General features: G+C 43.6%; 1 protein-coding gene across 1 annotated transcript in view; it reads right to left on the bottom strand.

Annotated features, from left to right (window-relative positions):
* The window catches only part of Fbn2 (fibrillin 2), a 197,124-nt gene that overhangs the window by 5,973 nt on the left and 164,232 nt on the right, over positions 1–26,919 (bottom strand). The window contains exons 51-62 of the mRNA XM_075968617.1: positions 25,999–26,064; positions 25,601–25,726; positions 24,946–25,065; positions 23,842–23,964; positions 23,252–23,383; positions 13,722–13,847; positions 12,327–12,533; positions 10,503–10,628; positions 8,897–9,019; positions 6,886–7,002; positions 6,202–6,330; positions 4,549–4,668 (exon numbers count right to left, since the gene is read on the bottom strand). Of these exons, the coding sequence (XP_075824732.1) occupies positions 4,549–4,668; positions 6,202–6,330; positions 6,886–7,002; positions 8,897–9,019; positions 10,503–10,628; positions 12,327–12,533; positions 13,722–13,847; positions 23,252–23,383; positions 23,842–23,964; positions 24,946–25,065; positions 25,601–25,726; positions 25,999–26,064 (1,515 nt within the window). The remainder of the gene's footprint in view (positions 1–4,548; positions 4,669–6,201; positions 6,331–6,885; positions 7,003–8,896; positions 9,020–10,502; positions 10,629–12,326; positions 12,534–13,721; positions 13,848–23,251; positions 23,384–23,841; positions 23,965–24,945; positions 25,066–25,600; positions 25,727–25,998; positions 26,065–26,919) is intronic.

Below are 26,919 nucleotides of genomic sequence, written 5' to 3'. Positions count from 1 at the left end.
CCATTCAGCTGACATGATAAAAGGGTGTGTGTCAACTGCCCCTCAGCACGTCCCCACGCCTTTGTGGATATGGGAGAGGGAGTCTATGGAAAATTCAGAGCCTTTTATGAAAATATTGGAAATGGCCCTGCTTGACTCTGTTGAACCAAGACTGGTTTTAACTGCTCGGGAGCCTGCCTGGTGCAGACCGAGCCTTCTGCGAGGGTTGCATCCCGCCATTAGCTGACACCGAGCTCTTAACCGTTAAATGCTCAGCTTTGGCCCGTGGAAGCCTGGCAGGAACACCATCACAGGTCTCTTTTCAGTTGCTGTTATCACCGATTCAAGGCCCCACGGTGCTTTTGACTTTGGAAATTATGAGCTCGCCTTTAACTGTTGGCTTGATAGATAGCCCTGGGTTTGGCTCCTTTGAGCTTTATTATAACCCAGATTTCACCCTGGGCACAAATCACATCTGGTGCATGGAATTCTTTCCATTCTTGTGACTGAACATGGAATGTAGAGTGTCTGTAGACATATTTCAGCCCAGGTGGGGAAGCAGGCCCATCTGTGAGTATATGTATCCAGGGAACACAACAATTACAGGGTGTGGGGGCGGGGACCTGCAGTGGCTCATGAGATCTCCTAGACAGAGATGGGACTCAGCAGAGGCTGCTAGACAGGAAATTGAACTTCATTAAGCACAGGATAGAGGCTACCCAAAGGGCAGGTAGTAGGTGCACTTTAATGAAATGAGCATAGTTTTAGAATTAAATGAGACAATTTAAGCGTTGAACTATGAGTCATCGAATATAAAATATGCTCGGATTACCTAATGTATGAAATCCCCGGCCTTTATTACACACAGAGAAAATACATAAATTCTCAGTAACTTGGCTTCGTGGGACCTGAATGTGACCAGTGTTTTATTTCTATATTTGAGAGACTTGGGATTCTGCCCCAAAGCTTCATCCCCATTGATACTTAGTTCTCACATGAACATGCCATATTTCTCTTTTAACAGGGAATGTAAATTAGATTATAACTTAATGCCATGTTCCCACTATGACTTCATTCAGGCATTGTGTTAGGATGAAAAATTACCAAGAAAGCCAATTGAATTTGAATATTCCACTGCAAGAACATTTTAGAACAGGATAATGTCTCTGGAAGCACTGAAAGATCTCATATTTATATGCTATAAATATATAGCATGATAACATTGTATGTGTTTAGTTAAGTATGGCCTTGTTTGAGATATGCTGTGAATTAAAATGCCTTGCTAGGCTATGTTGGGATTATTTTTGAGAAGTTTACACTATAGAAGGAACTGAAAGCGACCAGCAGTAAACGGCAAAAAATTTGCATACTGAAGCATTTTCTTCACGGGCAAGGGTTTGTAAGAGTCATGCATTTTCAATTCTGAACAATCACAATATGTGTCAGGGATTGAGAATGCTACCTACATCTGGACAGTCTATGTTCTAAACGTTCTCTTGATTCCCCGGGCTAACTTACAGGAAACTGACTAAAAGTGGTAAACTTTCTAAAGTGGGAGTTTGGGAAAGGCTTTTCCAAAATGGACACTTTCAAGAGAACTTTTCCTTTCCTTGAATTGGTGGCAACGTGAATAGTACCATAAACTTACGACTCTGTCCGCTTGACAAGAGTTTGCTGCACTGACTGACAGCTTCGGCTGTGCACTAGAGGCCTCTGGGAAAACTCCTTGAAAGTCCTCTTCAGAGCCTCCTACCAATCACAGGGCATTGACACCAGCAGTCACGGAAAATCTCAACTTTGTCATGGTTCTTTTACTTATGCGAACTTGTTGCTTTCGTTAGCTTCCTGGCTGGAGCAATTTCACTCTATTTCTGCCAAGTATCTGAGCTAACGTTCCAACTGTTACATGGTTTAAAGGCAAGAAGAGTGCCGGCTTTATCAGAGGCCAGCTGAATCCCTGGGAGGACCCAGAACCTTGGAAATCAGTCTCTGCTTGTCTACCAAGGGAGTGGCTGTTTAGAGATAACCATTTTAGGAAAGAAAAGCTCCTAACCAACCCTTGCAATTGGGAAGACCTGCTTATGTACTTTTGATCCCCTTTCTTTCTGGGTCTCGCTGGCCCTGGATTCTCCTGCTTTAGTCTGTGGGTGCTGGGACTGAGGGCACACGCTCCCACACCTCATCCTTGGCGGGCACCACTGCCCTGCTCAAGGTGTTTCTCTTGTCAGAAGGCACACGGGTCTTGGTCAGGGCTCGGGCAGCCTAGCCTAGAGCACCTAACTCAAGGAATTTGTGAAAAGGCGACGGGAATGGTACCTTATCCTTTCAAATATCACTCAGGCAATTTCAAATAGAAACTCCACAGTTACTAGAAGCCTGCACAGGAAGTTTTGGACTGGATGTTTATAGGTCATTTCAGAAGTATAAAAGCTTGAATCCATGACTTGTACGTGCTATCATTTCTATTTAAATTCCCTTTAAACCCAAGAATTCCGTGTGAAATAACTTATAGAGAATGATCCTTTTGTCTTAAGTTTTGCAGAGCTAACCCAGAAGCCTACAGTCCTTACTAAAATGATGGCCTTGGGAGTTTAGAAACACGATAATCTAATAAAATTCTACACCATCTTTAATAGTCAAAACCACCATTGTCTGTATGGTAAAGAGCTTGCCAGCACTTGGCCTCAGTATATGAATGAATGTATCAGGTCCTAGGCAATTCTACGACATTCTCTCTCTCTCTCTCTCTCTCTCTCTCTCTCTCTCTCTCTCTCTCTCTCTCTCTCTCTCTCACACACACACACACACACACACATTTTCTTTGAAGGAAAAAAGGAAGTGTATTATATTTATGAAAAAATTTTGATTGGCAACTTCATTCATTCATTGCTTTGGTAATCATCGAAAAATTTAAGTTTTACCCTTTTTATTTCCCCAGCTGCAGGTCTTTAATTTTTAAAGTTAGTGTATAACGTAATGGTCTTTATTTGTGACACTTGCCCACATATAGTCATCCTCCCTTGCTCTAGATCACGGGCTGCCTCTGCCTTTCCTCCCAAAGAGATGCATTGCTGGTGAGGTAAAGCATCTGCCCCTGGCCTGGCAGGAGGCCACAGTCGAGATAAGAACTTCACAGACCTTGTGTGCTTTCTTCTCAGCTCATTGAGCTGTCATTAGGAAATTCTTTTGAGAAGAACATAAAAGACCAAACCGAGTCAGTTCGTTTGGTGGATCGTTACACTACATTTGAGTGATGTGATGTGTGTAGTAGCTTAAATCACTTCATAGACAAGAAGGCATCCTGCCATTCTCTGTGGTGTGTGTGTGTGGGGGGGGGGGTGGAAGCTTCATTTCCCTTCTGATTGGTAAGGCAAGCTTCTACTCTCAAGATGCGCTGGACAGTGCAGCTATGGAGTATGTTCGAAGAGAACCAAGAAATCGGGCATATGCTAAGTGAGTTTTTGACCAGTGGTTTCCATGATTATGACCAGTGTGAAGAATAGAATGAAATGCCTGTGTGTTTTCTTTCATAAGCGTCTTTGTCTGGAGTGGTCAGCAGGACTTGCTGTGACTAGTCGCCTTTTCTATGTTGAGACACCGTCATGGTTCTTATTAAAGCTGCGTGACAGGAGAGCACAGTCGGACTGGCTTCAGTTCTTATACTTCCTGACCAGGCATGGCGGTGTATGCCTGTTGTCATATACCACAGCCCTGGGAAGCAGATGATGCAGGCCAGCCTGACGCTACATAGCAAGTTATAGACAAGCCCGGCCTGTGTAGTGATAGTTCATTTGGATTTTAATAAATAAAGCTTGTCTGAAGATCAAGAGAGTAAAGCAGCCCACTGGACAGTCTTACAGACCAGGTAGTGGTGACACACACCTTCAATCCTAGTAGCCACACTAGTTGCCATAGAAATGGGGCAGTGTTGGTGCATGCTTTAAATCCCAACCCTAGAGAGGAATGTAAGACAGAAGGAGACAGCTCTCAGACACAGTCTCATTCTGAGACTCCTGGAGGCAGGATCACCGTTTCAGACTGAAGTAGAGGTAAGAGCCAGTGGCTGGCTGTTTTGATTTTCTGACCTTCAGGCTGAACCCCAATATCTGTCTCTGGGTCTTTATTAGGCATGCTACAGAACTATATGAGGCCCTATCTCAAAAAGGAGGGGAAGGCTCCTTTAGATTTCTAAGAGGGTAAGGCACGAGGAGTTCTTCCACAGCCTAAATCTCACAACTTACTGATGAAAAGCAGAAAAGCAGGGTGAAGGACGACGTTTTTGATGTCATCCTCAGAAGCCTCCCAGTACACCAAAGAGAGAAAATGACTACACCTGTAGCTGATGTGCCTTGAAATACCTCAGAGACAGGTTTATCCTGGATCACGTCACAAGTACAGGGCCCAGTAGAATAACCCCCCGGTGTGCATCAGTGTTTTTGTGCAGACTTCCCCTGTCCACGTTTCTCACAGTGAGCAGGGGTGGCATGGAACCCTGGGCCTGACTTGTGCTAGGCAAGTGCTCTACCACTAACACTAAAGTAAGAAAAGTAAGTGCCCGGGAACGCTCACCAACACACTGATTCCACTGGTAGTGTTGAATGTACCCCTGTGGGCAGCCGCACCGATAGCCACCCAGGATGTTCTGGCAGCCATGTTGGCACCTGTGGTTCCCGTCACATTCGTCGACATCTGCAAAAACAACCCAAGGACGGTCTTTACGGTCCCTCGTTCAGTGCGTTCCAAACACAGCCTTTAAGGGGACACACAAACAAGGCATGGCGTGCCGAGAGACTGGGCCTTCCTGCCACAGCATCGTTAGTCCGTGGTGGCGCCAAGAATGGCTGTGATAAGAAACCATCTCATACTTCGTGCTGTCCACCAGACCCTGGCACAGCAGCGCTCTGAACAACAGCTTAATTTCTGCAATTCAACCATAGTAACCACAAATATGGAGGATTTTGAATTGATTAGCTCCATATGGTATGATTTATTTGGTAAATTATATATGTGTATACACATAAGAATACACACACATATATGTACATTACAGATTCTAGTTGATTCAAAATGTCTCACATGTAATCCTCATTGTGGGGAAGACACAAAAGCCATGGAGATATCTACAAGGTATAATGGCTTTGCATGCAGATTTTTTTTTTTGTTGGTCAAGACTAATTAGATGCAAAGCCTTTTTAAGTCTTTGAATATGCTGTTATTTTTAGGCAAGATGTGGTAAGATACATATGGAATAATTTCTTTGTTAATATATGCATACACTCTTGGAATGACAACTAAGGCTTTGAAATCTACCCCAAAAGAGTGAAGTAAAATTGGCATGTCTGATGTGTGTGTAACAAATTTACATGGATAATTAATAAACGGTATCTTATGTGGATGGTTGTGAGCTGAGTTCACACATGGCAAGCAGCTGTAGGTTCAGAATGCTTTCAATGCCTATTGACTTCAAATACAAAATTAAAATTAAAATTTTCTAAAGCAAAAAAATTGACTGAAAAATAATACAAAAGTCCTATAATTCTTACAAAGAACATTTAAAAAAATTGATTGTTTCTAGCGTTGAAAACCATATATTCCTAGGAATAACTTTGAAAAGGATAACTAACTCAATACTATAAATTGCAATACATTCTAAAGATATAGATGTGAGGAGGCCTTCAACATTAACATATTCATCTTCCTGTACCTGAGCATCTGCCAAGGAAACACTCAAGACCCATGAGTCTTACTTACCTCCCAGTCAGTGTTCTTTTTGATTTTGGAAAAAAACAAAACAAAACAAAACACTTATTTCATGTGAGGCACCATAGGCTCCCACGAGTAAAGAGCATGGGGGCAAGGGCTTCCGTGTACAAAAGGAAGTGTGTGTGTCTTTGTATGTGGTGTGCATGCATGTGTGTGTGTGTGTGTGTGTGTGTGTTTGTGTGTGTTCCTCTACTGTGCTCCCCCACGGAAATTGAGGCGGGGTCTTTTGCTGAAGTCCGAGCCTGTCGATTCCTGTCGTCTAGCTCTCCACCTTACTCCACAGAGCCCATTCTTGCCTCTAGAGCCCTGGGATTACAGAAGAGGCGCCATGACTATTTGGCATTTACTTGGGTTCTGGTGACCTGAACTCTGGGTCCTCAGGCTGGCATGGCACATGCTTTATGTACTAAGCCGTTTCTGAAGCCCAGATGTTAAGGATTCGTGTGCATATGAACTCACCTTCACAGTTGAGCCCAGAGGCATCAAGAGAGAACCCTCTTTGGCATTCGCAGCTGAAGCTCCCAGGGGTATTTTGACAGATTCCTTTTGCTCCACAAAGTGAAGGCTGAGACCCACATTCATTATTGTCTAGCAAAGCAACAAGATGGATGGAAAGAGTCAAGCATTCTGGTGTGTAGTATGTGAACTAAATCTCTCTGCGCGGAATGAGCAGATGGATACAAGCTCAAGTTTCCATTACATGGGGAAAGCGTTTTAGACAACGTTAAGTCTGAATTTATTAGCAAGAGTAGCATAAGAAGTGCATTTCTCAGGGACTTGAAACCAGAATGTATTTTAGAGTTATTAGAGGCACCACTTCGGATAACATAGGCTAAGAATTTCTTAACATGTGCCTTCTAAAATAAAACTGAAAAAAATCCCAGTATGACTTTTAGCCTTTTATCATATTTTATCTGAGCATCACAGCAGTACGGGATGTGAAATTGAAGCACTGCCTCCAACACAAAAGTTGGAGGGCTTCTGCATCTGACGCCACAGCTCAGGATGTCACGTGGAAGCGCCGCACAGTGTGCCCACCGCACAAATGCATTCACGTTCCCTACAACTTCTTCAGACCAGACTGCGCTGTGGCCCGGCCCCCACCAGACATCTGCAAAGTACCTCGACTCTGATTTGCCTTACCGATGCAGGCAGTGTGATGCTGGGTGAAACCGGGGGGACATTTACAGGTGAACCCCCCGAGGGTGTTGACACAGAGGAACTGGCAGTTGTGCTGTTTGGTTTGACATTCATCGAGATCTGCAACGACAGAGAAGTCCAGCAGGATCAGCGGGGCTGTTCGGTTATGAATAATGTGGTCTCATGAATCCACAAAAACTGTGCATTTTCTACGGGGGCGCTTGGTTTAAATTTCAGCTACAGTCTAGCAAGGTTCACGTATGCTTATTAGGAAGGGTTTGAATGTGCATATTAAACAGCCTAAGCGTGGAAGGCTACCAGCCAGGACAGGGTGGCTAAAGGTTTTTAGGGCAAAGCTTTCTTTTTTTTTTTTTTTTTTTTTGGTTTTTCGAGACAGGGTTTCTCTGTGGCTTTGGAGCCTGTCCTGGAACTAGCTCTGAAGACCAGGCTGGTCTCGAACTCATAGAGATCCGCCTGCCTCTGCCTCCCGAGCGCTGGGATTAAAGGTGTGCGCTACCACAGCCCGGCTAGGGCAAAGCTTTCTTAAAGTAAGAACTGGATGGGCAAAACATAGCAGGTCCATCATTTTCAAAGCTAACATGGAAAAGCAGTCCTTGTATTTAATGTAGTTGAGGACATGGATGGTTACCTATTAAAGGGACTACTAAGTAAAAAGAGTTTGGAAATGGAGGAAGGCTTAGCAGATTCAAATGGAAACACCATCACTAAGATGAGAGGAAACAACAACTTAAGTTTCTGCTGGGCGTGGTAGTGCATGCCTGAGCAAAAGACAGTAATAAACCCTAAACTAGAGCCAAACAAACAAAAAACAAAACAACTGGAAATTTAGAATTAATGTCTGGACTCTTCTTATAGGAAACTCAAGATCTGATTTTGGTTTGAGAGAAACTTAATTTGGGAAAAGCAAGTTCCCTCTACAGCGGAAGGTATGAGCTCCACACATTTTATAAACACTGTGAAAAGTCAGTTCACACAAACCATTTCTCTAAACAGGGTTAGGAACAGCCCAGAACTTGCTGCTTTTTCTGCACTTATTTTTTTTTTTTAATATGGGTTGGAAACAAAACCTTGCTTGGCAGAAAATACCATCTGTTCACTCCATTAGTATCATGATTGGGAGGGTCCATGTAAAATCCAACACAGTATGGCACTGAAGCCATTTTTAGTGATCACGTTTAGCATGGTAATTACTTTTAATACTCCACGGAACGTGACCCACACGCTGACTTTTCTCCGTTCTACAGGAAATGTCAGTGCAACACTGTGGAGAGATGAAGTCAGACGTAAGCAGCAACAGGAATTCTAATTTCTCACGCATTGTTCCAACTCTTGCTTCAATATTTTTCTAACTAAAAAGTTACCATATGAATGCGTGGATTATGCCATTTTCATAACGCGCATCATTGTAATTTTTCTCAAATTTACCCCCATTATCTCTTCTTGTTTTTCCCTCTTGCCTCTGACCATATCCCACAGAGTGTTCTTCAACTTTCATGTCATGCATATTTTCTTTTATATTTTTATTTTAAAAGTTTTTAAAATTGGCATTGAAGGCGGCATACAAAAGCTTAGGTTTCATTATGGCATTTCTCCACCCCTTTAACAAAGTCTAGAGTCTGTATATGTCAGAAAACATGGTATTTCCATTCCTGAAGTTGGTTTATTTTGCTTAATGTGATGACATCGAGTTCCACCCACTTTTCTTTGATGTAATTTTGGGTTTTTTGGTTGGAGGGGAAAAAAAAAACAACCACTATTATGTGTGCGTGTTTGTGTGAACACGTGCAGACATTTTGTGTTTTTTCTTTTTTTTTAATTTCTAAGAAGTGAAATACTGTGACTTAGATTTTAAGGTCCTCTTTCTTCCATAATGGGAGGCCTGGTGTAGTTTTCTGTGAAGCAGGGTTTTAATAGGGGAAGTATAAGCTACAACTCTGATCACTAAGATGCAAACGTACTGAAGAGACAGACAAGGGTGGCCGGCTCCCCTCACCTTTGCACGTCTTTCCGTCCTCCTGCAGGACGTACCCCCGGGGACAGGAGCACTGATAGCTGCCTTCCGTGTTCTTGCAGATGAAGTTGCACGGTTTTGGAGACTGCGAACATTCATCAAGATCTACAGGGAAGGAGCATGAACATGAGAGCCCTGGTTACACGAAACGGCCAGCCCTTCTCCCACCCCCACCTTCCCACTTCATCTTTCTTGATTTTCCTCTGCCACTTACAGTGGCATCCAGCCAGAGAAAAACGACTCTTAGAACCGTTTTCTCTAAGGTAGCAGACTGGCCTACTGTGAAGATCAATGCGCACATCTTGGCTAAAACTTGTAATGTCTAGACAACTGTCTGGGTTCAATTTTTTTTTTCCTTCAGATTCATTAGGCTGGCTTAGACCCCGGAGGCTTCATCAGTGGGCTCTCCCACCTTGAGCCTTCTGGACGCTCCCATTTCTTCACTGTCTCTCCAGAGTGGATTTATTCTGAGCCACTGGCTCCCTGTCGCTGCCTCTCATGGATGTCCAATGAGTGCTCTATTCACATCAGCCTCTCATCACCTTTCCCTCTTTTTTTTTTTTTTTTTTGGCCTTTCTACGCAGCTGGCCATTCAGACTCACTGCTAAGCCATACTGAACTGTCCTCGCAGGGACGAACCACCTCTTTACTGCCAGGTCTGGGACTGACAGCTGGTAATCTTTATTTCCTCCACAGAGCTCACAGGATGGAGGACTTGGCATGGAGAAAGTTCTCGATTAGCAACCTGCTCCTGGCTCCTCCTGTTTTCTGTTTCTACTGCGTGAGTCAAATGTGTACAAGGGGTCAGCTGGCTTTTCCTAAATCCGATGTTTGTATGCCAGGGACTTCTTACTAAAATGGGTAATTTAAGAGGATATTGCAGAAGCTGAGGAAATACAAAGAAACTAAGAAATGCTTGAAAGACAAAAAACAAAGACAAAAAAAAAAAACTAGGGCTGATGAGAGAGGGGGAGTTGATTGGGGAGGGGGAGGGATAAGGGAGGCGGTGGCGAGGAAGAGACAGAAATCTTTAATAAATAAATAAATTAATAAAAAACCTAATTAACTAACTAAACAAACAAATGAAGGCTATTCTCTAGCCTTCCTTTTGCCACAACATGGTGTGCATCAGACAATAAAAAATAAAAATTTTTAAAAAGATACATTGTAGAACAGCCAAAAGATGCTGTAACAAGACTGCTTGCAAGGACAGATTCTAGATGATGCCTAGTTGCTTCGTTTCATGAAAACTGTAGAAATGCATTCTGTTTCACACACAAACACACCGGAGTCACAAGAGAAGCCTTTTCCACCAATTACACGCGCATTTGTAAACTTTAAATTAAATATAAAATGTTAAAAGCACATTTTTCAATATTTATGTTTCCCTGAGGACACAGAATTTGAGATGGAGCGGACCCCGCGCCTCACACAAGGAGACGAAAGGCAAGAACACCATTGTTAAGAACAGCACCCTTGACAAGTCCAGCATCCTTTAAGGGAAGCGGCATAGACAAGCACTCCACTGACTGCACCTGGTCTGGAGGAAGCAGGAGTTGCCAAAGCCCTTTTTACAACCTCCTCTTACCTACGCAAGCTGTCCCGCTGATGTCGGTGGTGTAGCCAACCTTGCAGAAGCACCGGAAGGTGCCCATGGTGTTGACACACTGGCCATTAGAGCAGAGGTTCGGCATCACCTTACATTCGTCAATGTCTGCACAGCAGGAAATAAAGAGAAAGGAAAAGAAGTTCATGTCTGAACAGTGGGGGCGACTGGAAATGAAGAGGAACGAAGGACAGACTGAGGTGGCAGTGAGCACCCACAGAAGTTCCAACGTCCCTTTTCATTGTTCAGGGAATGCTGTGGGGAGGGGAACAAAATCACCTGAAGAACTGGGGAGAAATAAGTAAGGAAGGCCACGCTGCAGGCTTATGCTGGACTGTTTATCCATTCTGCATTCTGAGTAGGAGTTACTATTTTTTTTTAAATATGTATTTCAGGAAGCTACACTATACAGATTTGGGCCTCCAGTTCCCATCTGCCTTAGATCGGAAGGAAGGCTGCTGTTAGCAGCCAGGCTAACAGAAATGTGAAGGAGAAATCCTATCATAATTCCATCTGAAATACTGATGCCTTTATGTGTGTTCTACACATATGAATCACAAGAATATTCTTGTGTAATGTTTTATAGAGGTGTGTGTGCATAGATATGTAAGCACCTGTGTGCAGGTGTGTGTGTATAGATATGTAAGCACCTGTGTGCAGGGGTGTGTGTATAGATATGTAAGCACCTGTGTGCAGGGGTGTGTGTATAGATATGTAAGCACCTGTGTGCAGGTGTGTGTGTATAGATATGTAAGCACCTGTGTACAGGTGTGTGTGCATAGATATGTAAGCACCTGTGTGCAGGTGTGTGTGCATAGATATGTAAGCACCTGTGTGCAGGTGTGTGTGTATAGATATGTAAGCACCTGTGTGCAGGTGTGTGTATAGATATGTAAGCACCTGTGTGCAGGGGTGTGTGTATAGATATGTAAGCACCTGTGTGCAGGTTTGTGTGTATAGATATGTAAGCACCTGTGTACAGGTGTGTGTATATAGATATGTAAGCACCTGTGTACAGGTGTGTGTGTATAGATATGTAAGCACCTGTGTACAGGTGTGTGTATAGATATGTAAGCACCTGTGTACAGGTTTGTGTGCATAGATATGTAAGCACCTGTGTACAGGTGTGTGTGTATAGATATGTAAGCACCTGTGTACAGGTGTGTGTATAGATATGTAAGCACCTGTGTGCAGGTGTGTGTGTATAGATATGTAAGCACCTGTGTACAGGTGTGTGTGTATAGATATGTAAGCACCTGTGTGCAGGGGTGTGTGTGGAAGCCAGTGGAACTCCCTGAGTAGGCCAGGCTGCCCGGCCAGTGAGCTTGTTTTCACCTCCCTACCACTCCTGGCTTTTCAAAACGTAGGTGCTGGGAATCTAATTCAGGTCTTCTTGCTTGCAAGACAAGCACTCCACCCAATGGAGCTATCGCCCCAGACCACACTGCACAGAATTTAAGAGATCTCTTCCTACACCAAATCTATGGGAGACTTTATCGCCCTCACTTGACAGATGAAGAGAGGGAAGCACAGAACTAGGCTAAAAGTAAATGATGTCCTAAAGAACATGGCACAAACTTCTCCGATCCCAAAGGTCATGGCGGCTGGTAACCTCCTAACAACCTTTGCCTTGTTGAAAGAAATGTTGGCCTCCTGTGTGTAGGCAGGGATTCATCCTATTTTCTGGATCCTTCCATACCAGTAGGTTTCATAATGAAGATCATTTTTGCACACTTCTTTTAAACTAATGTGGGTGTATAAAATTCACCAGTCTGATACAGTGCCCCAAGTCCCTCATCACGTTACCTCTCCCATCAGTGGCGTATCCCGGGCCATGAGGACAAATCTTTTTGTACTGGGCGGTTCCAGGAAGCGGGCACAGCTCACACTGGTGGCCCCAGCCCCGTCCACCGTCACAGCAGCATTCTGACTTTGTGACCAGATTGCGGCTACTGGAGGCCATTTGACACATTGTCTGCAGGACTTCCGCGAAGCACAGGCCCTGCCGGTTGTCTGGAACAGACACAAGCAAGACACAAGTCAAGGTCAAGAGCTGACAGCCTGGTTTTCAGTGGACGATCATCCTCTCCTCAGCCACAACCTTCAACCCTTGCGCCAACAGTCTACACTTGGTGATTATAAAGTTGTGTTGACATTGCACCCCCGTGGTGCTTATGCTGAAAAAGATGATCAAACTTGGCAAAAGTTCTACAACATGTACTCTTTTCAATTCAATGAAAGAACATCACATATATATATATTTTTTCTTTATCTAAAAGTAATGACAGGTAGGGGTTGTAAAATATATTCAAGACTATGTTATGAGCGTGGCGCTTATTCCACTATTTTCTGGTGTTTTCTACAGCAAAAGGACTCAGTACATTATAGATAGTATTGTAATATAAGTAAAAGGGTTTCTTCTTCAGCATGGCTTCATAAGCCAAGTGTGCCAGTGAAACTGTCTTCTGAACAGAAAACAGTATTCTTTGTAGAGTATCTTTACTGTTTCCTCAAAGACTTATTAGCAGTGAATGTCTAGAATGGAGAAAGAGGAACTAAAATACATTGTCTTAGGTACAGCATGTTGCTGCCCCTCTGACGTTTGGCCCCATCAAGCCCCTAGCCAGTTGATTGCTCTTCCTTATCTGGTTCCTATAAGCTCGACCACGCCCTCCTTTTCCAGCTGCCCTCGTTAACTGCAAACGGTTACGGCAATGCACATATTTCAGCCTTGGCTTAGTGTGATGTCCTGCCCATGAGGTCTAGGTTTTCCACGAGAAAATATTTCTGAAAACATTTTCTCTGGACGGTAATATAAAAATTAATCTCCGCTGCACTTTTGCAATGTGGCGCTTGCTTTGCATTGATAATGTGAGGGCAGAGCTTACCTCACACTGCAAATATTTTCTTTGGGAATTAAGTCATTTCCTCGTGTAAGTCTTTCTAAAGTCACATTTTCCACAGAGCTTCATTAATCTTAATTTTGAAAAGACCGTTTCAGGTTGTTATTTACATTACATATGCATGCATGGCAGAGGCATAGAAATATATCATCTTAACAGACACATACCTATGGGGCGAGGCATGTAGAGTACTGTGCTTATGAGGGCCAATGGACAAGAATACATGCGTGGAGCTGTTCTCTGATGACATCATAAACATGTTCTGCTGACCAAGGAAAATATTCATAGATCCGCTTACCAAGGCATTCAGTGCCTGAGGAACTTGACTGGAAGCCTTCATTGCACTCACATCGGTAGCTCCCAATGATGTTAATACAACGCCCATTTTCACAGATGCCTGGCTTGGTCCTGCATTCATTTTCATCTTCACAGAAAAAAAAAAAGAAAACCAATATGAGCAATGAGCAGCTTGTAAAGCCATAGTTTCCTAACTTTCGTCCAGTGGTTACATCTCATTGAAAGCTCCTTGACAAAATACCAATAAGATGGCATAGGTCACATTCCAAATGACTGAGGCCTATGACTATGGCACCCAGCGTGCCTCATCCACCCAGGTAATTCCTGCCCCTCTAGAAGAGGAATGAAGTTCTTGTAGAATCGCAACGGTAAGGACAGCCTTTCCCCAAGATGTCCCACCAGCAGAGGAAGAAAGCTGTGGAGACGGACTAAAGTCTGCAGGTAGAGAGAAGGCATCTAGAGATGGTGCTAACCAGGGATGAAAGCTTGTTGAGTGAACCCCCAGGGCCAACTGCAACATCTGAGGGCAGGTAACAGGACAGAGAAATCAGGGAACAGTGCTCTTTGGCTTGGTAAAAATGAATAAGTAAAAATAAAACAAAAACCCAAACAAAACAAAACAAAACAAAAACCCAAACTTATTTATAAAAATTCCCTATATCATTACTGGGTTTGCATGACATTTTGTAAAATGTATTTGATGATTTCTCAAAGCTGTTTTCAACATAAGGGACTTCATGAAAACTTCCTCCTTCTCTTTTACACATTTTAGTTTTTTGGCCCTGAGTTTTCTGACATATTTTTCCTGCATTCTTTTTTATTAGCATTTGCCTTGAATATCTTTCCCATCTCTTTTCAAGCCATCAACTCACCCTTTGATTTAGGTTTCTTACAAAAAGCGTTTAACCGAACTTTTTAAAAAAGAATTGTAAAAATGCATTCATCTTTCATCTAGCAATTGAAACCATTCATCCTTATGATTTCATTCTTACCTGCCACTTCATATGTTTCAAATTATTCCATATTTACTATGCTGTTGCTCCATTCTCTTAACTATCAAATCCATCTAATTTTTTTATGTTTTCCTTGCATCTCCACTCCAGGTTTGAAAATTACCATGTTCTTTTCACTCTTCTAGCAACAGCCTTTAAATGATTTCAAAATGTTCCTTTAATGAATTTCCTACCAGAGCCAAGGAGAACTTTTTATCTTTTCCACACCATATATTGAATCTGGTGCCCTGTGCACGCTAGGTAAACGTTCTACACTGCTCTATTCTAGGCCCCTTTATATTTGGAGACAAAGTATATTCCTAAATTGTCCACACTGGCTTAACCTGGCTGTCATCTAGGGTGGATCTGAATTTGCCATCCTCTTGCCTCAGCCTCCTAGGGTCTGTCCCAATAGCGGGATCTGTTCCAAAGTTTATAGCCAGTACATTGTATTCTGGTTGGACTGCTAAGTTACTACACATATGCTATGATTGTCTCTTGGATTACATTATAGAGCTGGCTAACTAGTTTAGAGAGGGCTTGTGGATATGAAATAAATTCCAAAACAGATGTTTGACAATGCCTTATTTTGATTGTTCTTAAACCCCATTGTGTTTAAAATTTTAGATCAAGATTATTTTCCTTTGAACATTGTGAAAATGGTGGGATATTTTCTTTTACCCAGCATTTTTATTCATTGGAATGGAACCTAGTTTTCTTTTCTGGAAGTAATGAATATTTTTGTTTTGTTTTTAGTGTGTTCTAAAACTCACAATGATGAGACTTCCTCTAGATAGTCAGTTTTAGGGGAAACACTGTTATTATGAATAGTTCGAAAGTACTTACAAAATGATGATCTGAATTATGAAGTTTGAATTTTCTAGTTTGCTGTTTTTACAATCTGAGAGCTCAGGCCTGGCAGCCTAGATCTGACCTTTTCTCTTATCTCTCTCTCATTCTCTCTCTCTCTCTCTCTCTCTCTCTCTCTCTCTCTCTCTCTCTCTCTCTCTCACACACACACACACACACACACACACACACACACACACACACGGGGTTTTGAGACAGGGTTTCTCTGTGTAGCCCTGCCTGTCCTAGAATTCACTGTGTAGACCAGGCTGACCTTGAACTCATATGTCTGCCTGTTTCTGCTCCTCCCAATGCTGAGATTAAAGGTGTGCACCACCTTTAATGTATTTATAATTTAATGATAGGACTTAATTTCTTCAGTAAAGCTTCTGATGGATGCCCCGCCTAGCCTAAGCTCTGGCACTTGAATGACCAGTTGACCTGCCTCAGGCTCTACCACTGATACCTTGCTTTACTGCCACTGGCAATGAGAATTTAAAAGGGGGTGGGGGAGTTGAATTCCCATGGCTGCTGGCTGCTAACATCTGTAGCTTTCAGAGGGTTGTCTTAGTATTGTGCTACACCACCCGCAACACCTTGATTCCTAGCCTCCACCATCTCCCCTTGGACAATCTCTGCACACCGGGACCACCAACTGTTGCCGTTTCCATGCCCACTGCTCTCCCTGTGCCCACTCCCTCTTCCTCCTCTGTGTCTAACCCACAGTGGGGTCACCAAAAGGAGAATGACGCCCCAGACAGGTCTTGTTTCATTCATGGGCCTGGGCAGCGTGGAATTTGGATTTCTATGGACCATGCCAGGACAGCCCCTGCCGTGTCTATGCAGCCGTGGTACTGAGAGGTATCTGCGACTGTCCTGCTGGGGACTTCCCTCACTTTCAGCTCCTTTCCTCTTCCCACAAGATGAGGCCTCTTTGTTGTCCACCAAGGTCAGCACTTTGTTTTGCCTTCCAAGATCTTACAGTTCTCCCTTCTCGGAAAATCACACCCTGGTCTACATTCGCCAGTAACATCTACCTGTTGGAGGAGGAGGCCACTTGTTTGTCCCTGCCGCCCAGAACGGAAATAATCACACAGAAGCCATATTAATTAAATAACTGCTTGGCCCATTAGCTCTAGCTTCTTATTGGCTAACTCTTACGTCTTAATTTAACCCATCTCCATTAATCTGTGCATCACCATGAGGTTATGGTCTACCAGCAAATTTCAGAGCGGCTCCAAGGCTTCTTCATTACTCTGCCTCCTATCTCCCAGCATTCAGCTTAGTTTTCCCTGCCTGTGTTCCCCTATAGCCCGGCTACAGGTCCAAAGCAGTTCCTTTATTAACCAATGGAAATCACAGTATACAGAGGGAAATGCCACATCATCTACCTTACAAACCCAAACCAGAACAGAACACTTCTCAGTCACACATGACAGCTCCAGTTACTGTCACATCTCCTCATTCTCCTTGAGGGATGAAACTTGAAAGAAGGATAAGAAGGACCTATGATTGTCTGCCTCACTCCTGCCCCTCTGATTCTGGGCTTTACTGGCCTCTCTCTCCAGTGACATTTCCTGGAAGGCCACCAAATCCAACCGCCATGTTGCTGCCTGTATCTTACTCTTCCAATCCATAACACCTCGAAAAAGGGACTCCCCAACTTCCTCCCCCATGACCACTTCTCCACATTCTCAAGACAGCACACCATCCCACAGGGAGGTCACTCTGTTTCCATTTCCATGGGTTTTCAGAGCTCAGCTGCTGTGCTTCTCTTCTCTAAGATCTGCTTCCCGGTGTGCATGTCAATTCCATGATCATTTCAACAGTAAGTATGCCAGCAATTTATACCTCTGCCTCATGAGTGTTTGCATGTGTAATAATACCAGTGGGATATGAGACACACCCAGCACAGCCCACAGTCGTTTGTGCACCTAACCACATTTGCTCTTTCTAGTCTTTCCCACAGAAGTAATGTCTTTCCCATAGTGCATAATGTTAACATTATCCAATCAATCCATTTCAGTAAAAATCCTTCTCATCTTTTACATATCTTTTCCTTTATTACGTCTCTTTTCCTTTATTTCTCTTGTCAGGCATCCATCAGCAATCCTGGATGTTGATTAGTTTATTTATCGTGTATTCTAGATCTGTCCACACAACCGTGGCCCCAACCTGGATGATTTTTAATAGCCACCTAAATGACGTCACTACTTCTGCTTCTTCCCCCTTAAAACACACCGCTTAACAAGGCAGCCAGAGTGCTCTAAAAAATGCCAATTAGAGGATAACAATGTTAGCATTTAATTGAAATTTTACCATCGGCTTAGCTCTGTCCTAAATGAGCCATGACAACAATCCCCATGAGGTAAGTGTCCTCACGATTGCTAGAGGAATCTGAGACACAGTTAATCCAGTTTACCCAAGGTTACAGGCCAGCCAATGGCTTACAGCTAGGTTCTTCACGTTCAGGGCACATCCCCAAGCCTTACTAATAAACCGTTTTGCCTTGAGGCTATCTCTACAAAGCCAGAGTCTCCACAGTGTCTACACTGCTTTGGCCTCCTTCCCGTCTCCCTCTGTGCCACACTCGGGCACAGACCCCACTGCTCCAGTAAACCCTGTGGTGCAGTCTACAGTATCTCCTACCCAATCACAAAACCTTCCTTTCCTTAAAGAGCTAATTAACCTTATCTGACATTACCGGGTTCATTTGTTTCTTTATTTGTTCAAGCCTGTTTTTCCCAAGCCAGGGAGAAAGTGAGGGATTTGTCCTCAGATGGAGCTGGTTTACTCTGTGCTGCCAGCACCACAAACATGGTGAATGCTTCATAAATATAATTAAACTAATGGATGACTCTTGTGTAAGTAAGGGTTTTCATGAGGCACTGGGCTCTTTGTGATGGAGATTTCTGCCTTTTTCCTAAGAATTTCTCCAAAATACTCAAATCTACCCCAAACCTTTTTATTTGCTTAGAGTAGAGGTTGCTTAGGTTTGTTTCTTTCTTTCCTTCTTTCCTTCTTTCTTTCTTTCTTTCTTTCTTTCTTTCTTTCTTTCTTTCTTTCTTTCTTTCTTTCTTTCTTTCTTTCTTTCTTTCTTTTTTGTCCTGGAACTTTCTCTGTAGATCAAGCTGGCCTTGATTTGAGCTCACAGAGATCCACCTGCCTCTGCTTCCCAAGTGTTGGGATTAAAGGCTAGCACTATCACACTCGGCTAGCTTTCCTTTTTAAAAGGGATTTTATTTATAAACTTACTATGGATACCTGTCTTCCACTTGATCATTTTATTGGTCCATTCTATATCCATATTTTTATTTGTGTTTTCTGCCATTTCTGTTTTATGAGTTCACACACACAAGCGCGCGCACACTTGGCACCTGGAGGTTACCATGAGTTCCTTCCTCTTTGTGCCCCACTCTAGTTTTTGACGCAGGGTCTCTCACTAAACCCGGCTTTCACCATCCTGACTAGTCCAGTTAGTCAGCAAGGCCCGAGAGCCCCGCCCCCACCCCTCTAGTGTGGGTGCTGCGGGTCAGACTCCGGTCCTGATGCTTGCACAGCGAGCACTTCATCTCCACCAACCGGGCCATCGCCCCAGCCCCCCCATTTCTACTCTGTGACTTCCAAAGTGATGTTAAAGTCCTGTGACAGGTGCATTTCCTCTGAGCTTGGCTAGATTCTCGTTATATTGTCTTTCCCCCCTGTATTTCAATAGTTTTAAACCACTTTGGTTTTTTACTTAACAGCGTTTCTCACATATTATTGAAGTGATTTTTGTAAATCATTTTCTCTTTCCCATTGTCTTGAGTTTATTTCTTATCTTCCTGTCTTTTCCCTACTCTGTACACACGAGTTGAATTTTGGGTAAATTGTTCAGCCTTGAATAGTTTTCTGCAGTTTAACTTTATTTGCTGAAAAAGCAGCCTGGCAGGTCTCTAAGGGAAAGCAGGCATAATTTACGGTTTCAATTCATATATTTCTTTATGAACATCTTCAATGAATCTGTCATGCTTTCTGTCCCTGGGGCACTGTACTGAGTCAGACGATCGTTCCGGTCTGAGACACAAAGTTCAGGAAGTCACTCTCTAGTGACTGCTCTGTCCCTCTGCTTTTGGCCTTGACTCCAGGAATCTTCCCATCTAGACAAGCCTGTCAATAATGAAACAGCATGGTGCCAGGCTCTCTCTCACATTTGCCATTCCAGAGACTGCAGAGTCCATCCAGGCCTCCACAAAAAGACTCCCACGTCTCTGACTCACCGTGCTCCTCATCTTCTAATCAAACTTGAAAACTGAGCTGGCTGGCTGAAGCCAGGAAGGAGAGCCTGCCTCTTAACAGTGGTGTGGCGGCTGACACCTCACAGTGTTCAAAGGCAGCCTTCACAGTCTGTTGTGACTGGGTCTTCCTTGAAGTCCAGACAGCCCAGCATTCACCTCTTCCCATTACATTTCTAGAATCCCTAACCTTGAGAAGGACGTGCCTTTATCCCATCATTTTAAAAATAAACTGCCTTCTCCTAAATTACTATCTCAGACGCTTATGAGTCCGTTTTTAATCAAATCTAATGATCTCGGTATATTTTTTTTCCATTTATTAGATTTTGGCATCTGTGATTAGTTCAAGAAATGATTCTTTTATTATAATGCACTCAGGATCAAGTTTCTACCTCTGGTTAATTTTACAGTTTTTGTTTTTTCCCCCCTATGTCCTGCATAACATCCTTAGCTTGCCATGTTTTATATTTTTATTACAATTGACTTTTTTTTCAGAAATTTTCTTGGACCCCGAGGTCACACATGTACATTTCCCAATTTTCAAATGACTTTATTTTCCATTCTAAATTCTTCAACTACTTTTAATTGTTATAATATTTTGTTATTTGTTGGGATTTCCAATTATGAAATCATACTGCCAGCATCAAATGAAGTTTTTCTCCACAGGGTTTCTGTGGCGGTCCAAAGAGGCTTTGCATACGTTTCCACTACCAGTGTCCTGCAATGAAGAGCTGAGTACCTGACAAACCTCAAAGTCAACTTCCTACTCCATAGCCCAGGCTGCCTTTGAACACGTGGTCCCAAGTGCTGGTGTCACAAGCTTGAGCCACTAAGCTGGGTCTTGGGGCTTACATCTTTTATTGCATATTTTAACAATAAAAAAGACAGATACAAAATGCTACCCATCAACAAGGTCATACCATACTTGGACTAGAGGAGATGTCATCCTTCCCACCCTCCACCAGTCACACATCATAACGAAAATGAGGGACGAAGAATTCAACCCTTTTCGGAGCTCCCCAGCTCATCTCTAACAGTTCTAACGAGACGCTTTCTCCTGCTGTCTACCTTTGTCTCCAGGAAACCGACAGATAAATGTACTGGCTTTATAATGAGCGTCTGCTAATTATAAACAATGAAAAAGTTCCATGTAAATAAAGCCGAACATATTTCTGAGTACTCTAGCCAGATAAAATTAGACTAAGCACGTACATTCCAATTTAAAACAAAAGAGAAAGTGTCTCAAGTGCAGTAACCAGGATGGTTCTTTCCTTCCTCCCCCCACGTTAGGATTCTGCCTGGGCTAGATTTGAGGAACTTTCTCTTTTGACTGAGGAGCCTAGGTTAGTCCCCTGAATTGACAGGTCTTGGATGAATAGTGATTTTGAAACAACCGGAGTGTAACTAATCTCTTAATGTAGGACTTAAAAACAAAACAAACAAACACAAACCCTACTTTCATTAGATAAAGTTTGTTAGTTACAAGACACGGCACGCTGCAGTGTGGACACTGCATGCCCCCTCAGGGCGGACACGCTAAAGGGTCTCCACCATGTGGTATTAGCAGGAGGTGGTAAGACACTGAGGAAGTGGGGGCATAACAAGGGGTGCCAGGGTCACTGCAGACTTGTCCCCTGTGGGGACTACAGGACCCCAGCCCCTGCTTCACTTCTTTGGCCTTTCAGTGACCCGCAGGAGTGCTTTTCCTCTTGTGATGTGATTCCTGGATCTAAGTTCAAAGCATGGGCCCTCGGTCATGGACTAGACTCTACAGCTATGAACAAAGCGCCGTTTTCTCTCGGTCATGGTCTAGACTCTACAGCTATGAACCACAGTGCCGTTTTCTCTCGGTCATGGACTAGACTCTACAGCTAGGAACCACAGCGCCGTTTTCTCTCGGTCATGGTCTAGACTCTACAGCTATGAACAAAGTGCCGCTTTCTCTTATACCCTATGTCACATATTCTGTCGCAGTGACAGACAGAGGCAAACACGTTAAGTCCTCGCAGAACTTAGCAGGCTGCTGCAATTTTAAGATTTATACTATATATCTGATTTAGGAATTAATTTTTGTCCAAGATCAAAATTTTTAGATGAAGTCACTCTAGATTAGAAGCCTTTAATTTAAATACCTTTTATGGGGGTGGGTAATTCCTGCTGCGAATCACAATTTCTCTTTTTTAAAACTTATCCTACATATTCGCTTGCTTGTGCTACCCACAGAAAACATAACACTTTAGATTTCCCATAAAACGACATGTTATCTTATATGGCTTCGCTCCGTATGTTCACGGTTATTTCTGTGTCAGTATATACATACATTTATCACACTCATTTTAACAGCTATGTATTTTCTGGCATGGATATTCCACAACAGATTTATATATGTATTCATAATGTACACTTTGGTGGTTTTGTCCATTTATTTTTTGCTAGTACAAATAGCACAATATTATATGTCCTGTATTTCTTTCCCTAGGGAAGCTTCCTTTTTTTATTTTTAAAATGAACTTTACTGAGGTACAATTTGCATGCCATAAAATTTGTAAGCATACGATCCAATGGTTTCTGGTCAATTACAGGCCCTCATAACTGTCACCACAATGCAGTCTCATAACGTTTCTGTCCCCTAAAGGCACCCGTGCCCATTTGCAGCCTCTGTCTGGTATAGCTTTGAGAAGCAGACAACAGCCTGTAGATTCATTTTTAAGAAACCTTATTCTTTACTTTGGTATTCTTTTTGCAGAAACAGGAAAGTATTAATAATTGTTGTTTCTCCAAAAATACCTCCATGTCACTAGGTAGTGGAGGTTGGTAAGTTAAACAGTCCCAGTCTTAGGGAGGAGAAAGCGCATGTAGTGGCTGCAGTGGCTGCGGTGGCTGGGGTGGCAGACAGCACTTTAGGAAAGAAGGACACACGGAATGACTGTGGTAGTTGGGACATGCTCGCACGAGGCACATGCCATGAAATCATAGCTCCACCACCTACCCCTTTAACCATGAATGCACTGAGACTCAGACAAGTCGAGTCATGGCAGACAAGGTGCTAAGCCTGCTGGACTGGCCCTGAACTGCTCTTCTCACTCACGGGAGGACACAAAGGTGGGACCAGTAACCTCGAAGCTTTCATTTCTCTGCACGAGTAGAGGTATTCCCCCGGATGTTTCCTACACTTCAGTGTTTGATGTTTCAGACTCACAGAAGCTAACGAACAACAAATGCCCACAATTCCCAGCTGTGTGGACCACCACTGCACGGTCCAGAGTCCCATGCGCCGCCCTGGACCCTGAGAAGATGGAGAGGGCCTTGGCACAGCCTGGAAAAGCACTGGCTTATGTTTAGCTCCTCTGGGAGCAGTGTTAGTTCTGGCTTGGAGCAAGAGCACTGCTCAAGCAGAGACCGTCCTTGGGGCTTACCTACACAGCCCTCTCCGTCGGGCCTGCGGGTCATGCCAGGGGGGCAGATGCACATGAAGGTGCCGATCAGATTCTTACACATCATGCCTCGAGATTCACAGTCGTGCAGCCCTTCGGCACATTCATCCAGATCTAGAAGACATTTATTAAGATATGTATCGAAAGGAGAAAAAAAAATAACAGCACATCGTGTTTAGCGGGCTGTACGTTAGTTATTTTCAGTCATTATTTCTGGTCTTCTGACCCACGTCATGCTACCATTCAGTGTGACAGAGGAAGGAGCCTAGTCTCCTGAACAGCTGGCTCTTGTCCAGATGTGTAGCACTCTCAGGACTGGTCCTTACAGTAAGTCAGGGAAGGGTGACCTCCTCTTAAGTTAAGAGTCCAGGAGTACGACAACAGCAGGATGGGATGCTCAGGCCGCCCCATCCATAGGCTTTTAAATGTCCTGTTATCTAGGTGGGAAAACCTACAGCAAAGCTGCCACGCTTCTTTCTGTAAAGCCCTGGGAGAAAACTGCTCAGACGAAGACAAAGGTCAAAGTACGATCCATCCCAATGGCGCAAGTCAAGTTGCGGCTCTTGTCTTACCTTTACACATCTTTTGGTCTTCCCTGAGGGAATAGCCAACTGGGCACGTGCATTCGTAAGACCCGAAAGTGTTCATGCAGCGGAAGGCGCAGAGCAGTGGGTTCTGGGCACACTCGTTGATATCTGATTAAGGAAGTAGGCATGCACTCAGCACGAGGCTCTTCCTTGTAGCCCCACCCCCAATCATCTCTTTAAAGAAACACCAGTGTGTTTGCTGGTAAACCATATAGGAAGCAGAAGGTAATAAAACTCTCATTTCTGGTATATAAAATATAGTACCTGGGCAACTCCTCCTCCAGTGAGTTAACAGCCATATGCTGGAAGAACCCCAAAGGCTCCCTGGAGTCTTAGTGATGGGTAAAAACTCAAGCTAAGAACCCACAGGAACTAATGTTAATTATGTTGCCTGCCCTCCCTGTCTCTTCCCTTCTCCAAATCTAACCTGCCGGTGACCAGTATCCTAACAGGGGCAGTCTGAGAGTTAAATGTCAACTTCTTAATATCCTGTCCAGGGGACATGACCTTGAGGCCGTCATGGTGCTTAAGAGTGAATGAGATTCTGGAAGGGAGTGCCAGAAAAGAGAAGTGCTCTACTTTCTTCCTTTCCACGTTTGCAGCCTAGGCTGTTGACTGTGCCGTGCATGTATGGGACAAAACTCAAGGAAGCTAGCTTCTAGGTTCCAAGGGTGGACCTGAAATCTGAGCCTTTACAGGCAATCCAGGCTGCCTTTGGGTCTACAAAACTCAAATCTTCTAAGATCAAAGCATCAACATTCCTCAAAGGAGTGTAACCCTGCCCAGAATGTATCATTCTCAGTATTCAGAGTACAAATTAAAAGTTAACCGATACAATGAAAAGTCATGAAAATGTAACCAACTCTTAAAGAAAGGAGAAAATAACAGATGCCAGCTCCGAGCCACTCTGGGGCTGCCATCAGGAGACAAATGCGTAGGGACTGAGGGAGCTGGATGAGGGGAAGGACAATGTACTGGTGAAGAGTGAAAACAGCAGAATAACACAGCGGATATAGGTGGATATAAGTTCCTAAAACACATTCTATACATCAAAGGAAGACAACGCAATCTCAAGGCAGGATGACTTGCCTTCGCAGTTCATCATGGGCCCCGGCTCAAAGCCTTCATTGCAATTGCATTCAAAACTTCCAATCACGTTGGTGCATGTGCCATTCCCACAGGGATTGCCGATTGAACACTCGTCAGTGTCTGCAAGGCAACGTAAGGTGTGCAGAGTTTCACACACATTTCAGGGATGTGAAAAAAAGCACAGTGAACCCCCCTTCCCGCCACAGCGCCTCCCCCTTGGCCTTGACCAGCCTTTATGTGTGCAGAGGTCACGGTGCACTACTTCAAGAGGATGTGGGCAAAGACATAACATCAAATGAACAATTCTCCTAGTTAGGCTTTTGTCAATTAAAAGAAGCGTTTTTTTTTTCTTGTTTGTTTTTCATGTCTTTAAGGACCAAACCCAGGCCTTGTGCATGCAAGGCAAATCTATCATTGGACTATATCTGAAGGCCTTAAGAGTTTGTGTATTTGGTTAAAGGCAGAGATACCGGGAAACTCAATGTTCTAACGAGTCACTCTGTGTGGAAAAATGCAGAAGTGAAGCTCCTACTATTAGGTCATCTTGGTTTTCTAAATCTTACCACTACCACCACCAAGGCTACCTGGGGGTCCCTGGGCTAACAGGAGAATAAAAGAGGGAATTCACAGTGCATCAACCAGAGGCAATACTCACCCACACACCGGACTCCAGTGTAATCCAGGTTGTAGCCCATTGGACACTCACAACGGAAAGAGCCATCCGTGTTGATGCACTGCCCGTTTGAGCAAATGCCTGGGCTCTCAAGACACTCATTGACGTCTAAAATATAAAACTGCCCATGAACTTCTTCATAAGAAAAGATGTGCTAATATAGCTGTATCTACTAGACACATATCTAACATGAATGGTACATAAATATTTTTTTCTTTTTACTAGAAAAACAGACATTTCACATATGATACATGCATATGATAAATGGTTCACAAACTATTACATACATACTTTAAATATGATACACTATAGGACATATTAAAACTAGCATGATTTATAAAATGGGAAATCCACCCAGGTTAAAATGTGTCAGAGCTCACCTTCTCGTGTGTCGTGAAGACTAGGGACTGTCCCGTGGCCGTATGGACACAGATCCTGGAAGGCAACTACAGAGAAACAGGTTCTCCATCACTAAAGTGCTTCACATTTTAAAAACTAGTTAACACTGTACAATCCATGTTTAGCAAGAGCATTTCTTCCTCTCTCTCTTCCTTTCCCTCCCTCCATTCCTTCCTTCCTTCCTTCCTTCCTTCCTTCCTTCCTTCCTTCCTTCCTTCCTTCCTTCCTTCCTTCCTTCCTTCTTTCCTTTGACTCACTCCACCCCCTGCCTGAGTCTGAAAGTTGCTACTTAGACCAAGCGGTCTTGACCTGCTCTCTGTCTCCCGCATGCTGGGAGTAAAGGCACACACCACTGCACCTGGCCATGGTTTATTTTTAAACCCAACACTGAGTATACTCATAGAAGGCTGCCTGAGCTCCTCCTAGGGTACCACCAACCTGGGGACTCTGGATCTGTCTGTCTAACACCAGGAAGTCCAAAACTGCCCCTGTCCTTTACACACAGAAGCTACCCCCGACGTAAGGACCCACCACAGGTTGATCTTGCTGGGAATTACTCTACAAGTCACTGGTGCTGATGGGAAGCCGTGGGGCCAATGTGCTGATGTGACATCTCAGAAATTTACGTAATATTTGGAGAACCACAGCCCATGATATTACAGCATCATAGGCTTTTACTTAACTGGGCATTCATTTTTGGTGGTAAGGACCGAACTCCAGCCTTGCAGGAGTTAGGCCTATGGTCTATCGCCAAGCTACACTTCTACACCCCAATCTGGAACTTGTGAAGTCATGTGGAGTTTCCTTTCCACCCTCCCCTGGCATCTTCTGCCCTCGCCTCTGCAGTTCAGTCTTCAGAACGCAAGTAATGCTAACATTGGAAGGAAAAGTAAGCGGGCTAT

Source organism: Microtus pennsylvanicus, chromosome 4 (assembly GCF_037038515.1).
Source record: "Microtus pennsylvanicus isolate mMicPen1 chromosome 4, mMicPen1.hap1, whole genome shotgun sequence".
Taxonomy (NCBI): Eukaryota; Metazoa; Chordata; class Mammalia; order Rodentia; family Cricetidae; genus Microtus; species Microtus pennsylvanicus.
The sequence above is the reverse complement of the archived record's forward strand: the minus strand, read 5'-3'. Positions and strand labels throughout refer to the sequence as shown.